The 13,704-nt window shown below is 25.8% G+C and overlaps 2 protein-coding genes across 5 annotated transcripts in view; both read left to right on the plus strand.

Annotated features, from left to right (window-relative positions):
* Positions 1-3,866, plus strand: part of LOC113551946 (protocadherin Fat 4) — a 43,280-nt gene extending 39,414 nt beyond the window's left edge. For all 4 annotated transcript variants that reach the window (XM_026954543.1, XM_026954545.1, XM_026954541.1 and 1 more), the window contains 6 exons: positions 66-265; positions 418-532; positions 593-747; positions 813-994; positions 1,471-1,760; positions 3,679-3,866. In XM_026954543.1, the coding sequence (XP_026810344.1) occupies positions 66-265; positions 418-532; positions 593-747; positions 813-994; positions 1,471-1,760; positions 3,679-3,756 (1,020 nt within the window). In that variant the 3' untranslated portion in view covers positions 3,757-3,866. The remainder of the gene's footprint in view (positions 1-65; positions 266-417; positions 533-592; positions 748-812; positions 995-1,470; positions 1,761-3,678) is intronic.
* Positions 3,867-8,014: 4,148 nt separating this feature from the next.
* Positions 8,015-12,813, plus strand: LOC113555005 (isocitrate dehydrogenase [NADP] cytoplasmic-like). Its single transcript, XM_026959253.1, is given in 12 exon segments — positions 8,015-8,327; positions 8,329-8,350; positions 9,619-9,737; positions 9,818-9,962; positions 10,030-10,229; positions 11,279-11,413; positions 11,499-11,602; positions 11,662-11,819; positions 11,885-11,978; positions 12,044-12,154; positions 12,221-12,391; positions 12,615-12,813. Coding segments are annotated over 12 exon segments (1,347 nt in total). The 5' UTR covers positions 8,015-8,279; the 3' UTR covers positions 12,655-12,813.
* Positions 12,814-13,704: the final 891 nt, after the last annotated feature.

Genomic DNA, 13,704 nt, shown 5'->3' on the forward strand with positions numbered 1-13,704 from the left:
AATATTTAAATACTTAAAACCACCTATATATAACTGAAAACCACGTGTTTAATTTTAATTTTCAGAATACTTCTGCATTTGTCAACATCACCGTACTGAACGTCAACGATTGGGATCCGAGATTCCGATACCCGCAGTATGAGTTTTATGTGCCAGATATATCTTTATCTCAATTACTACCAGGCACGGTGATTGGTAAAGTGGAAGCTGCAGATGGAGATCGTGGCGATCGTGTTACTTTAGCACTTCGAGGCCCGGAATCTAGGTATAGACAATACTTAACATTATTTTATCATACTATCAAACTTAACACACATTCTACTACTCCACATTAAAATTAATAAATACGATTATTTCAATAAAATTGCATTTAAGGTTAATGTATAATTTAATTTATTTTATTTTATCATATTTTAGAATGTTCACCATTGAAGATTCAGGAGATATTGTACTAGGCGATTTATCAGATCTTAACACTTCCACGGCACATCTAGTAGCTGTGGCTACAGATACTGGAATTCCTCCGAGACAAGTAGGTGTCCGATTTATATTTTCTCCAATTTGTATTTTATAATATTTTATATTTTCATAGGCTTCAGTGCCCGTTATTGTACATTTGCCAGACACAATTATCAGGTCTGCTGGTCGAACATCTGCTAACAGCTATACATTATTCGTGATATTTGGAGTTATTTTGGGCGTCCTCAGCTTAGTTATAATTGCATTGATAGTCCATATTCAAAAAAAGTATTTGATTTACTTTGCAAAAACAAAACATTTTATAACTCATTTATTACTCAATTTTTTTTTAGTAAACAACCGAAACTTGGCACTGCAACTAATTTTGACGTACGCACTAAGTTTGAAGGATTTAAACGCACCAATCCGATATATGACGAAAAGCGTTTAGTTGGAGTGGGCACTAAAATGCAAAATCCATTATTCAATCCAAAAGAAGACTCTGCCGATCCTTTATACACTGCGACGGTTAAAAGTTTGTATTTTTTTTCTACAAAATATTATGATTAAAAATTGAAATTAAATAATACCAGATGAATTGAGAAAATTACTATCTTAATAATTATTGTTCAATTGATTTTTTCACAATAATTTAAATAAAAGAATATTCGAATAATTTTCAAAAATAGTTATTCGAATAATGTTTTATTCAAATAATTGTGAAAAAACAATTGAACAATAACTATTAAGATAGTAATTTTCTACTATTGTTAATTATTTAAATTTTGAGCACGATTATTTTTATTATATATTTATTACATGAATCATTTTTTATTTAAATAATTATTTAAATGAAAATGTATTTCAATAATGACATATTATGTAAAATATCATAATATATTGTTGGATCAAACATATTTATACATGTGAAACATAATTTATTGATATAAGTACTCGATTAATATAATAATAATATTGACTTACTGTTTCCATAATTGATGATGATTACAGCAACTAGAATGTTTCCTGGAACAACTAATGGAAATGGTCGAGCTAAAATGGGCGCAGTACAGCAAACACTTCCTCGATCTAGGCACAAATTCCCTGCACCGGCTCCACCACAAGTTCCCAGGGGTGGTGGTGGTGGCCGATCGCCTGCTAGTTCTTCGACCACTACGACTACAGCTACTCCAAGTCCAGTGAGCAGATTTTCTAGGATGCCCCATTGGCCTGCCGAGGCTATCCCTAAACGTGTTAAGAAGCTCAGCTGGGATGATCGTAATTCGTGTGCTCACATGACGGTATGTAAAATAAATCAAAATTAGATACCTATGGCCATTTATTAAGTATATTTAATCAATGGTATGACATTAGGATACACATATTAAAATTAGAAATCAATTTTAAGTATAAATAATAAGGTTACAGTCGTCATAGATAATTTATGTCTAAAATCTTGTGGAAGTAATACTACTTATAGAAAATGATTGATCATAATCACCAATTGGCCCTTATTGGCTTACTATAAACATTTTACATTGATATTTAAACAATAACATTCTTAAATTCAACTAAATAATATATTTGTACATTATCTATCAATTTTAGTACCTATTACTAGAATAATTAGGAAAGTAATTAAAGTTATTTCTTTAATTATCAATCTATAGTTTTCTATTAATACAATTAATACATTTAAAATCAATTTGTTAATTTTAAATGTATAGAAACTTAAAATTATAGGTACATAAAAATATGCAATATATATATATATATGGTTCCCTAGCCTCAAGAGTGGCATTAAATTCAAAATAACGTGGATATAATATAATAAAATATTACTGCTAATTCTTCTGAAAATTATATTTATTTATTTTGGTATTAGTTTAAAAATGGAGTTCAAACATGAAACAGCCATTGACGTATATATTAAAATTTTCATCGATTTTTTTTCTTAATCAAATTATATCTCACGATAATTTTATTGCAAAAATATATTAAAATATGTATTCAGGTTAATAGTATGTAACGTAAAATAAATTAACGAAATTATCAAAGCATAGCGTTCGTTAACTATAATGGTACATTTATTTTGTTGAACCACTCCTACCACTGTAGTTCTTAGTTCTTAATTGTTGAATTTGAATAGTGAACAGTTAAAACACTCTTAACACTAAAACAGCTAATCTAATATAGCAATATAGAAAGTTAAGTTCGAGACCACCAAGTTATGCAATTGGTACCTAGGTAGTTATTTATACTGGCTATACTATTATGGTCAATACAGGAAATGAGATGTCTTAGTGAAATTAAAAAAGTAAAATAAATTTAACAATTAAGTTTATTAAACCATTGATTATACGTATATGTAGTATAAGATGTACACTATATTACTATATTACTTAGTATGGATACCAGATAATAACAAGTTTAGTGTGTGAATTCAATCTACCTATTACTTACATAGTTACTTTTGTTATAATAGTAAAGGTGAAACTATACTTAAATGTTTTGTGATTTACGACACGCAGTATACAATTATTATGTTCATAAGGTTTTTAGATAGGAACCTAATATGATATCACTAAAAAAACTTAAACGTTACGTATTTTTTTTAGAAAACGTGTAGGTAATGTTTTTTTTTTTTTATTGTGTATGAGTATAGTATATTATGTATATTTTTATTTTTATTTTAAATTTACCGATATTATAAATACTATTATTATATATTATTATTTACTAAATAAACAATGTATACATAATTAACATTTAATGTATGTTAACTGTGTGGCTTAATTATTAATAAAAATAGAAAACGGGAATTATTATTTGTAGAACTCACATTTTTTTGTTAACGATTATATTATGATATTTGAAGTATTTTCTATTTAAATAGACAAAATTTAAATTGTGTATATTGTATGATATTTATTCTGTGGTATGACATTATTAGGCGTATTATTCGCGCAGGTCTGCCATCATAGCCATAGATATAGATATAACGATTGATCGGTTAAATATTCTTGTTATACCTAGCTATGTACATATACATCATACATTCATACTAAATAGTTTTTAAAAAAACAGCAGTATATTGGTACTGCGCGAGACGTTTAAACCTATTAATAATATAAGTATATTAGTATTATTATTAATAATTGTTTTGTGGTTTTGTAATTATTTCGCCTAATTATTTATTATTTTGTCCTTTATTATTAGCGTGAGATCGACCCGAGCGTCAGTGTGACTCCAGTCGAAGAAACGAGAAGAGAAGACAATTTAACCGTTTATTTTTAAGATATTTCGATCATTCGAAATTAAACTAAAATATTAAGTATAACAACTATGTGATAAGATCAAAATTATAACATAAGGTATTTATATATTATTACATTTATACATACATACGTCATAAAACGTGTATATAAAAAATACATTATTCCTTTTTATTGTGTTAAAATTAGTCATATAGATATATTATGTATTAAGTGTAGCGCTTATATATTATATATAAACACATACAATTGTATAAAAATAATCATGTAGTTTTTTAATTATTATTTTTTTGTTGTTGTAATTAACTTTATAATATTTCTATAAAATTTGTGTCTTATATACAGACTGAATTATATAAAATATCTACTACCTGTTTATTTGTTTATAAAACATAATATGATATGATTGCTGTTCAATAAATAATAATATATACATTATATTTTAAATTTCTGCTTTTTTTATAATATATTTATAATTCGTGGGAGGTTATAACTTATTATATTATACATAAAAACATTAGTCATTAGTCATTAGTTCATTACGTATTTTTATGTATGATTTATTGATTTACAGTTTGTATACAGCAAAGACAATAGACAACTAATTTTACAATTTTGTTAATTTTTCAACAGTATGACATGTCGCTAACAATTAAGTTGTTTTGGAAAAAAAGCGGCTGATCTGAACATCGGTTTATTTTTAAATTAACATAATAATATTAAACAGTTTAACTGCAATAGTTATGTACCACTAACGAATCACAAATACTTTTTATAATTAAATTGTACAGAGAATCGGTTACTTTACTATTTGGGTTAAATATAATCGTAATATCGTTGGTGTTTGTATATGTTAACACATTATGTAGAATCGAATATTGACGTTTAACTTTATCTATTTAAACGTTTTATTTTTTTAGATACAACTTGAAATGTTTTCTTGATTTATTCTGCGTTTTAATTTTTATTCATCGAGCAATTTGCGCTGTTGCATAATATTGTGTCTTATAACTTTTAATGTTTGATTCGTGTTGTTCCTTTACGTGTGTTAAAGCACAATTCATAAACCACCGTTGTTAAAAAAAATCAATGTTTAGCCCGATAGTCGTATGGCGTAACTATATAATATAGAAATTATAGCACTATAAAAAATTTTAACGTAATATAATGCTGGCTATATTAATCCGTAATATATTATGTATTTAGGTAATATAGTTATGTATAAAACGAATTATTTTAGGTTTTAATCATAGCATAATTATAAAATAATAATGTCTAATAATAATTCGATTTTTTTTCACATTAATATAAAATCAAATACTATTACTGTATACTAAAACTAAGTATTAATTTTGCGATCAGATACTTAAATACTTTTTTTAAGCGCACGAATACAGAATAACCGTGTATTTATGACGCGATATTATACATTTTATAGAATGTAAATCGCGTGACCATATTATTGAATATAATGTATTTGGTGTACACAATATTATATACCTAAGTAACTCATAAAATACTTGATTAAATTAGTCAATAAAATTGGCTCTTTTTAAAAATATTAGGTTTGATTAACGAAAATATTATTGAAGTGTATAATATGTTTTTGACAGTATAATAATTATAAATGTATTATATAATACAAATACAGCTACTATTATATCTATTGAGATATACAAATTCTATTTACATTTTGTTGAAAAAAATGTAGTTATATATATAGTAGGTACTATAGGTATACGTAGTTTTTAAGTATTATTTTTTAGTTTATTAATATAAAGCAATATACTGCTATATATGCTATACTGAATCTTTTTATAAATTCCATTTTTTTTCCAATAGGATCTTTATAATTGATATGTAGACCGTTTTCTGCGTGTCACTCTATTAAGCTGTAATTACTGAGATTAGCTGTAAGCATTGATCTTGTAATAAACGTATGGCTATTATTTTTATTGAAGAATTTGGTCTATGTTCATTGCTTAATAATTAATTTTCCATATTATTTTTAATCTTGTATAACATAATATATTATAAATTTGCTATACATTTCTTTTCTCAATAACGCTTAGGTAATTTATTGTATAATATATTTCAGTTTAAAATAAAATACTTGTTTATTATTAAAATAAAAATAAAAATATTTTAACTTTACTATAGCAAATGGCTGTTACGTTTATGTGTACTACAGATAAAATATTAAACTATGTATACATAATATAATATATACACTTATACATATACCTACTTTCGACTTTAAACTCGGGACCTATTTACATCTTTCATAGAGGTATACAGTATATAATATATATATACATAATATATTGATATTATATGTATAATATATATATATATATATGTATAGGTATCAAAATATTAAATATATGTAATATAACACGCCATACGAAAAAATCGATTCTTAAAACCAGAACAGAACAGGAACAAAAGAAATTTATAAGAAAATTTATATCTATGCAAATAAGGTATAATTACGTTGTTTCGACATAAATATAGTTAATACCTCTATAGTATTATTCATTTATATAAGTAGGTAACCTCGCTATAATTCAATACATTATTTAGATTTGGAATAATAGGTTACATTTAATAGGTACATTTTATTCTGTAGCTTTCAACGCGCTAATTATGATAAAATTAAAATATTATTTTATCATTTCAAATGTTAGATATTTTATCATGGTGATAATATCATTATTTATTGAAAGGTCTTTAATTTTTGTAAATCTTAGCTAAGCATGAAATTTCTGCAGCCTTATTTTGTTGCTAAAACTTACGTACAAAGTTCAAACGATAGCAAAATAGCAAGTACCAGTACCTACATAGGCATTTCTGTATTATTTATATAATATTTTGTAACATATCTTATAAACTTTCTAAAAGTGATTCATTTACATGCCATAGCCTATAGTGGCATAGTACATTTAAAGTTTTAATTATTTATAATGAGAAATATTATTGTTTCTATTTTGTATTTTGTCTCTTTGTGTAAAAATGATCAAAATTAAAAATAGTTATCTTTTAGTAAATTGTTGTTTACATAAACACAAGATAAACATAATAGTAATATATGTATATGTATTATATTTTTATTAGTTGCTATCTACAACACTTTCCGATTGATATTAATGAGTAGAAGCTGTATAACGACTCCCAAGTACAATTACTTTTTGTACAACATAAAAAATATCTTCCAAGAAAAAGGCTAAACATAAATTTTCAAATCAATTTATCATCCCCTAAAAATCATACAAGACGAGTAAGTCAGTAGTCACATAAAATATTCCAAAATACTCCTAAAATCTGTCGACTTTCTAAAAAATCTTCTTACAATATCTTTGATATGTAGATAAATGTAAGTATCAGTGGTGGTCAATGGGGGTCGGAGATATATCTCCCCATAACCATTAATAGGTAATATCTATTATTTTTACAAAGAAAATAATGTGAACAATAATAATTTTACTTATAATCTGATAAAATATGAATATCTATTCATACTTTTTGATAACATCAAATTTTTATTTTCTGAATTATAAAAATAATAAAGGTAGGTAGAGTTAGAGTTTGGTATAATAGCTGTAAAGGTAAATACTGTAATATTATTATATTATGTGCTTAAAGCTAAAAAAAAAATATTTTTATAAATAAATTAGTGCTGAAATAACAGTTCAAACATAAAACATTTAGGTATATCACAAAATATAAACTATGACTATATGTTTTTTCTCATTTTTTTTTTTAGTTTAAAAAAATGTTTAAAATGTTAATTTAATAACTTAAATATTTATAGATTATGTATTTAACTTACTAGTTTTTTTTATGGATTTCGTTAAAAACAGGATTTATTTAATTTCATTCACTTCTCCCTTGTTGGGTTTTTAATTTTCGTCTGTACCTCCTTTTGGTTAACGATTAAAAGTTATCTAAGACTTATGATTTATGAGGTATGAGGTATGAATGTATAATTACCCAATTGACAATTTTTATCGTTTACATTTTTAACCACGATTACCTAATAATTATTATTGTTTTTTTTTTCAACTAATGTAAATAGTATACAAAATATTTTTTCGAGACGAAAACCGAAGACGGCAATTTATTCATCGCTTTGACGAGTTTCACTCGCCACGTAGGTCACACTGGTCTTGTCTACCACGCGTTATCAGCCGCTCGGACGTCGGACCGAAACAATAACAATATTATCATTATAATTTAACTGTTGAGCGAACCGAAGACTGGCCGTAGATAATGTCAGTAGTAGGTAAATAATAGAATAATATACAATATAATATAGACTTCGCTACTTTGGAGTAGGTATCGAGTTGTTGCTGTTGACGTCCGCCACGGTCGCCGAAGCGCCGACACTTGAGACTCGGCAGTTCGACGTTCAACGTTGCGATCAGCAGTCGTCAAATTCGTTTGTCTCGTACTCGTAGTTTGTCTTTCTGGTTCTAGTCACTCTAGACTAGAATTAAGAACACCAACGTAGTTTCGTTGTGTCGTAAAAATCGTCCGATCCTGATCATGGCGAAGAAATTACTGGGTTTGACCCCTGGACTCGCCAAGTCCACTGTCCTTGGCTCGTAACCGCAATTGTAAGTCTATAACAAGGTGTCATACAACGTTTAAAATCGTAGTGTATTATTTATTATTAAATTGTATTGTAATCGGTCCCACAAATTAACCATTGATCACAAGTATAGGTTTGTCAAATTTATTTGTTTGGTTTATATTTCCAATGCATCCAATTTGTATTAGCTATGGTGTTGAGGTTATTTTTACAAAAATTTTATTTTGCACATAATAATAAAACAAGTTAAAGATCAGTTACGCTGTTCAGTGGATGTATGAATTAAAGTAAAATCATACTTTTTGTTAGATATTCATTGTAATCCATCTATTTAATTACTAACATGAAACTTTGATGTTATCCTTTATATAATATGCTTTGCGGTTTACATTGATAACTATAATAAAAAATATTTTTAAACAAACAAAAATTATCAGAATTTCACATTAATTAATTTGTATTTTTTTTGAATATTTTGGATTTATAGATTATAATATAGTCATAATATTATTATGTATACTATATTAATTTATAGAATAAAGACAAATTATTAACTTCTATTAATTCACTTCAAAGATTAATTAAAAATAATTAATTTGTACCTATAAATTTAATATTATTTTGCAGATGTATAGATTTTAAGAACGTTGTAAGTATTATAATGATAGACGATAGGTTTAAGTTTAGAAAATGATTATGGTTTTGGTTATAAATTCCGGAAGTTAATTTCTATGTTATACGTAAATGGTTATCAAAGTTACAAAGTGTACATTATTGCTTCACCAAAAGAAGAAAAAAATAGGTCACAAATTATTATTTTACTAATGATATAGATAATTAGTATTTATATACACTTGAATTGATCTAGCTTACATTATCTGTTAGTATAATCACCGTTATAGTTAGGTTATAAGTAATATGTACTTTATATTCTACTATTTATTAATTATTAACTACCTAATAGCCAATAATATTGCAATAATCAAAAATTGAGTATAAACGCCATTATTTTAAACAATGTTTCATATGAACCTCATAAAATAATACAGACAGTTTTTAAAAAATTATAGAAAAAATCATAGAAAAAAAAGTATTTTTCAAAAAAAAATAACATTAACTGATCTTATGAAATTTATGTTTAAGATGACAAAAATATTCAGAATTTTTATGTAACACAACAATGTATAGATATTATACAAAATACAAATCACAAAAATACTACAAAATTAAAACCTTATAAATACAATTAATTAGTATGTAATTATATTATTTAATTTTCATATTATATTTTAGATGCCACAACTTCAACAAGAATCTTGGCAAAAAATCCTATTGTTGAAATGGATGGTGATGAAATGACTAGAATTATGTGGGAAAAAATAAAAGAAACACTCATTTTTCCTTATATCAAAGTTTGTTTTACAATAATTAAGATAAAGAATTTTTCTGTTTTTAGCTATATAAATTTTTTGTAATTCATTTTAACTTTTAGTTAGATTGTTTGTACTACGATCTTGGTCTACCCAATAGAGATGCAACTGATGATCAAGTAACTATAGATGCTGCAGAAGCTACATTAAAGTATAATGTGGGCATTAAATGTGCAACAATTACACCAGACGAAGCTCGTGTTGAAGGTATAAAATTGTAATTCTTATTACATTTAAGATTACTATTAATTAATTAATTACTTGTATTTTATAGAATTTAAATTGAAAAAAATGTGGCTCAGTCCTAATGGTACAATACGTAATATTCTTGGTGGTACAGTGTTTAGAGAACCAATTATATGTAAATCTATTCCTAGGCTGGTCCCTGGTTGGACCAAACCTATTGTTATTGGCAGACATGCACATGGTGATCAATACAAAGCTACTGATTACTTAGTTACTAGGCCTGGCCAAGTTAGTAATTACTAATTACTATAATAGTGCCACTCTAAGAACGCTACTCGTTCGCGCATCCAAGTAGCGGCGGTCAAAGTTGACGGCGGCCAGCGTTCGGGATGGTTTAGTGGTGGGAATGCGCAAGATCGGACAAATTTTGGTTGCCGCTCAGTAGCGTTCTTACGGTGGCCATACTTTAATTTGAATTATTTGCTATCTTCTAATATACAATATATACAATAAATTTTGTCTTATCCCAATAATAGTAAATCAATTATAAAAGTATAGTATGTGGACGGCAATACATTTTTTTTAATTTTCATGATTTAAATGAAATTATTAATTAATAAAATAAAATACTATTATGGCTATAGATTTTTTAAAAAAAAAGGTAATTAATTTTTATTAATAACCTTAGATTTTGTAGTTAAAAATATTCTATAATATTCTTTTACAAAAACATTTTAAAAAAGTTGATTACAATGTTAAATATTATACTTTATTTGTCTTAGTAACTCAGTGTAATACATCACAAATGATTCTATTAGTTAAACTAATGTTATCTATAATTAGGCTTGCCATTTGTCTCGGTTTTAATGGCATGTCTCAGTGTCCTGGCCAATTAATAAGTTTGTCCCGGATAATAGAAGCTGAGTAATTTAGTATTATTTAATAACAAAATATAGAATAATGTACGCTGTACCATTTTATTATCTTATATTATGTTATTTTTAAAAAAAGGGTTATACAATAATATTTATTATGTCCCGGTTTGGTGATTTAAAAATTTAGTCACTTTATCTATATCATTGATTTTATAACATAAACATAGATATAAAAATAAAATGTATCATTAGAAGGTATAAAGATGAAATTTATAAATTGGTTTAAAATAATAAATGATACAATAATCATAATGATGCGAATACAAACCATTGGTAGACCACATGCTATACTCATATTTATAGCTAATACATAGAACAGTGGCAGACTGTATATTGGTAGATAGCCAAATTACTTTTTTGTAAAAACATAAATAATAATCATAATTATTTTCAATTATCTAGTTGGAATTAGTTTTTACTGATCACAAAGGGCAAGTAGAAAAGCTTAAAGTATTTGATTTTAAATCTACTGGTGTAGCGATGGCCATGTATAATTTGGATGATTCAATAGCTTCATTTGCTCACTCCAGTTTTCAAGTTTGTTTAAATAAATTTACTTATATTTTATCAATTATTTCATAATAATTATTTATTATTAGTATTATAAAATGTTTGTAAAAAGGTGGCTTTGTCAAAAAAATGGCCGCTTTATTTATCTACAAAAAATACTATCCTTAAAAAATATGACGGAAGATTCAAAGACATTTTTCAAGAGATTTTTGAAAAGTATGATACAACTTTTATTTTTGAATAATTGAACTATAATTTAAGTATTTTATCTTTAGGAACTACAAGTCTCAATTTGAAGCGGCTAAGATTTGGTATGAACATCGGTTGATTGATGACATGGTTGCACAAGCATTAAAAGGAGATGGTGGTTTTGTATGGGCTTGTAAAAATTATGATGGAGATGTCATGTCCGATATTATTGCTCAGGGATATGGTTGGTGACTACAGTACTCTTCATAATTTGATTTTAATTGATTTACTATCATAATTTATTTGTAGGTTCTTTGGGTCTTATGACATCAGTTCTCGTATGTCCTGATGGTAAGACATTAGAATCTGAAGCTGCTCATGGAACAGTCACCAGACATTACAGGTTAATATATATCTGTTGAATATGATTCAATATATGTATATTTACAAATATAATATTATTTTCAGACAACACCAACAAGGAAAATTAACATCAACAAATCCAATTGCTTCAATTTATGCTTGGACTCGTGGTCTTAAGCACAGGGCAATGCTTGATAACACTCCTGAACTTTCCAAGTATATTTCATAAAGATTATTTTTCTTAACAGTGATTAATACTAATCTGATTATTATATCATATAGATTTTGTGATACATTGGAAGAAGCTTGTGTAGGAAGTGTTGATGCCGGCCATATGACTAAAGATCTTGCAGCTTGTATACATGGCTTAAAAAATGTTAAAGAAGGAATGTACTTAAATACCAATGAGTATTTGGATAGTGTGAAAGAACATTTGGACATTAAATTGAAACCGTAAGAATAAAAAATAGACAGAAAATACAAGTTAATATTTATCTAATTATAACAATATATTTAGAGCATTCATTTAGAATTAAATTTAAAACATTGATATTGATAATATATGCACCTTAAATAATTGCATTTGTTTGAAATTGAATATTTTTTATTTTAATAATAAATCATTAAAATCTCCTAAAATTCACTTTTTAATCCCATGATTTGTTCCTGTATACAGGGATACAAAAAAACTGTTTGCATCAATTGGTGCAGTTTGACAAGTCTGACCTTTCGCTGCAATTACAATTTATCATTATTCTATTATACATACTTTTTATACTTAATTTATTATCTATTTGAATAAGATGACATTTATATTTTAATAATTGCACTTTTATGATCAAATTTGCACACAATAAATCAAAATTGATAATTCATATCTTATTTTATTTCCAACATTGCATTTGAATATGATATATATTATATTGTGCTTTCCTATAACTAAACCATGCGTCATCACTTACATATTATTTTTATGGTATTTACAAACTACCTATATTTATAAAAAACAAATGAATATATTGCATAAATTATTTAGTTAAAATGTATATCTTTATGTTTTATTATGAATATTTATTTATACTTAACAGCTAAAATTAGTAAAGTATATTATTTTTTTTGATAATATAATACTTCTATTCTCTACTGATTACGCTAGATAATTTACACGAGACAATAGGCTCGTTATTAGCAGATAGGGTTTAATAACACTTCAATAATTGTTTATTCTCTATTGCATAGTTAAATTTTTCTGACTCAACCAATGAAATAAATGCTTTATATTTTTGGCATGTAATTCTAATATTAATCATTGTTATGTTAAAATGTATGTGCTGCTAAGTGCTAAATAACTCATTGTTGTTAGCGAAAATATTCTATTGAAATTTTATTTGTTACTATTATTAATAATAATTTTAGTAATTTATTTTAATGCTCAAAATTAATTCTACTATAAGAAAGTATTGTCAGTATTTATAAATGATGCCTTGCTTGAATAATACAATATGTATTTTTTGTATTTACAAACCTTTGTATTGCGTATATTCAAAGAACATTTTATTTTTTTATAAAGATTGTATAAGTTTGCTGTCTTACAAACAGCATGTTATTGAATAATTTAATTCACAGAGATAGTCATTTTTATATCGTTGAAATGTATATGAATTTAATTCATTATAAATGTATTGTTTAGATTGTTATTTTATGAAATATATATATATATATTTATTTGTTAATAATTTACATTTATTTTATTTGCATATACTGTG

This window comes from Rhopalosiphum maidis, chromosome 2 (assembly GCF_003676215.2).
Source record: "Rhopalosiphum maidis isolate BTI-1 chromosome 2, ASM367621v3, whole genome shotgun sequence".
Classification (NCBI taxonomy): Eukaryota; Metazoa; Arthropoda; class Insecta; order Hemiptera; family Aphididae; genus Rhopalosiphum; species Rhopalosiphum maidis.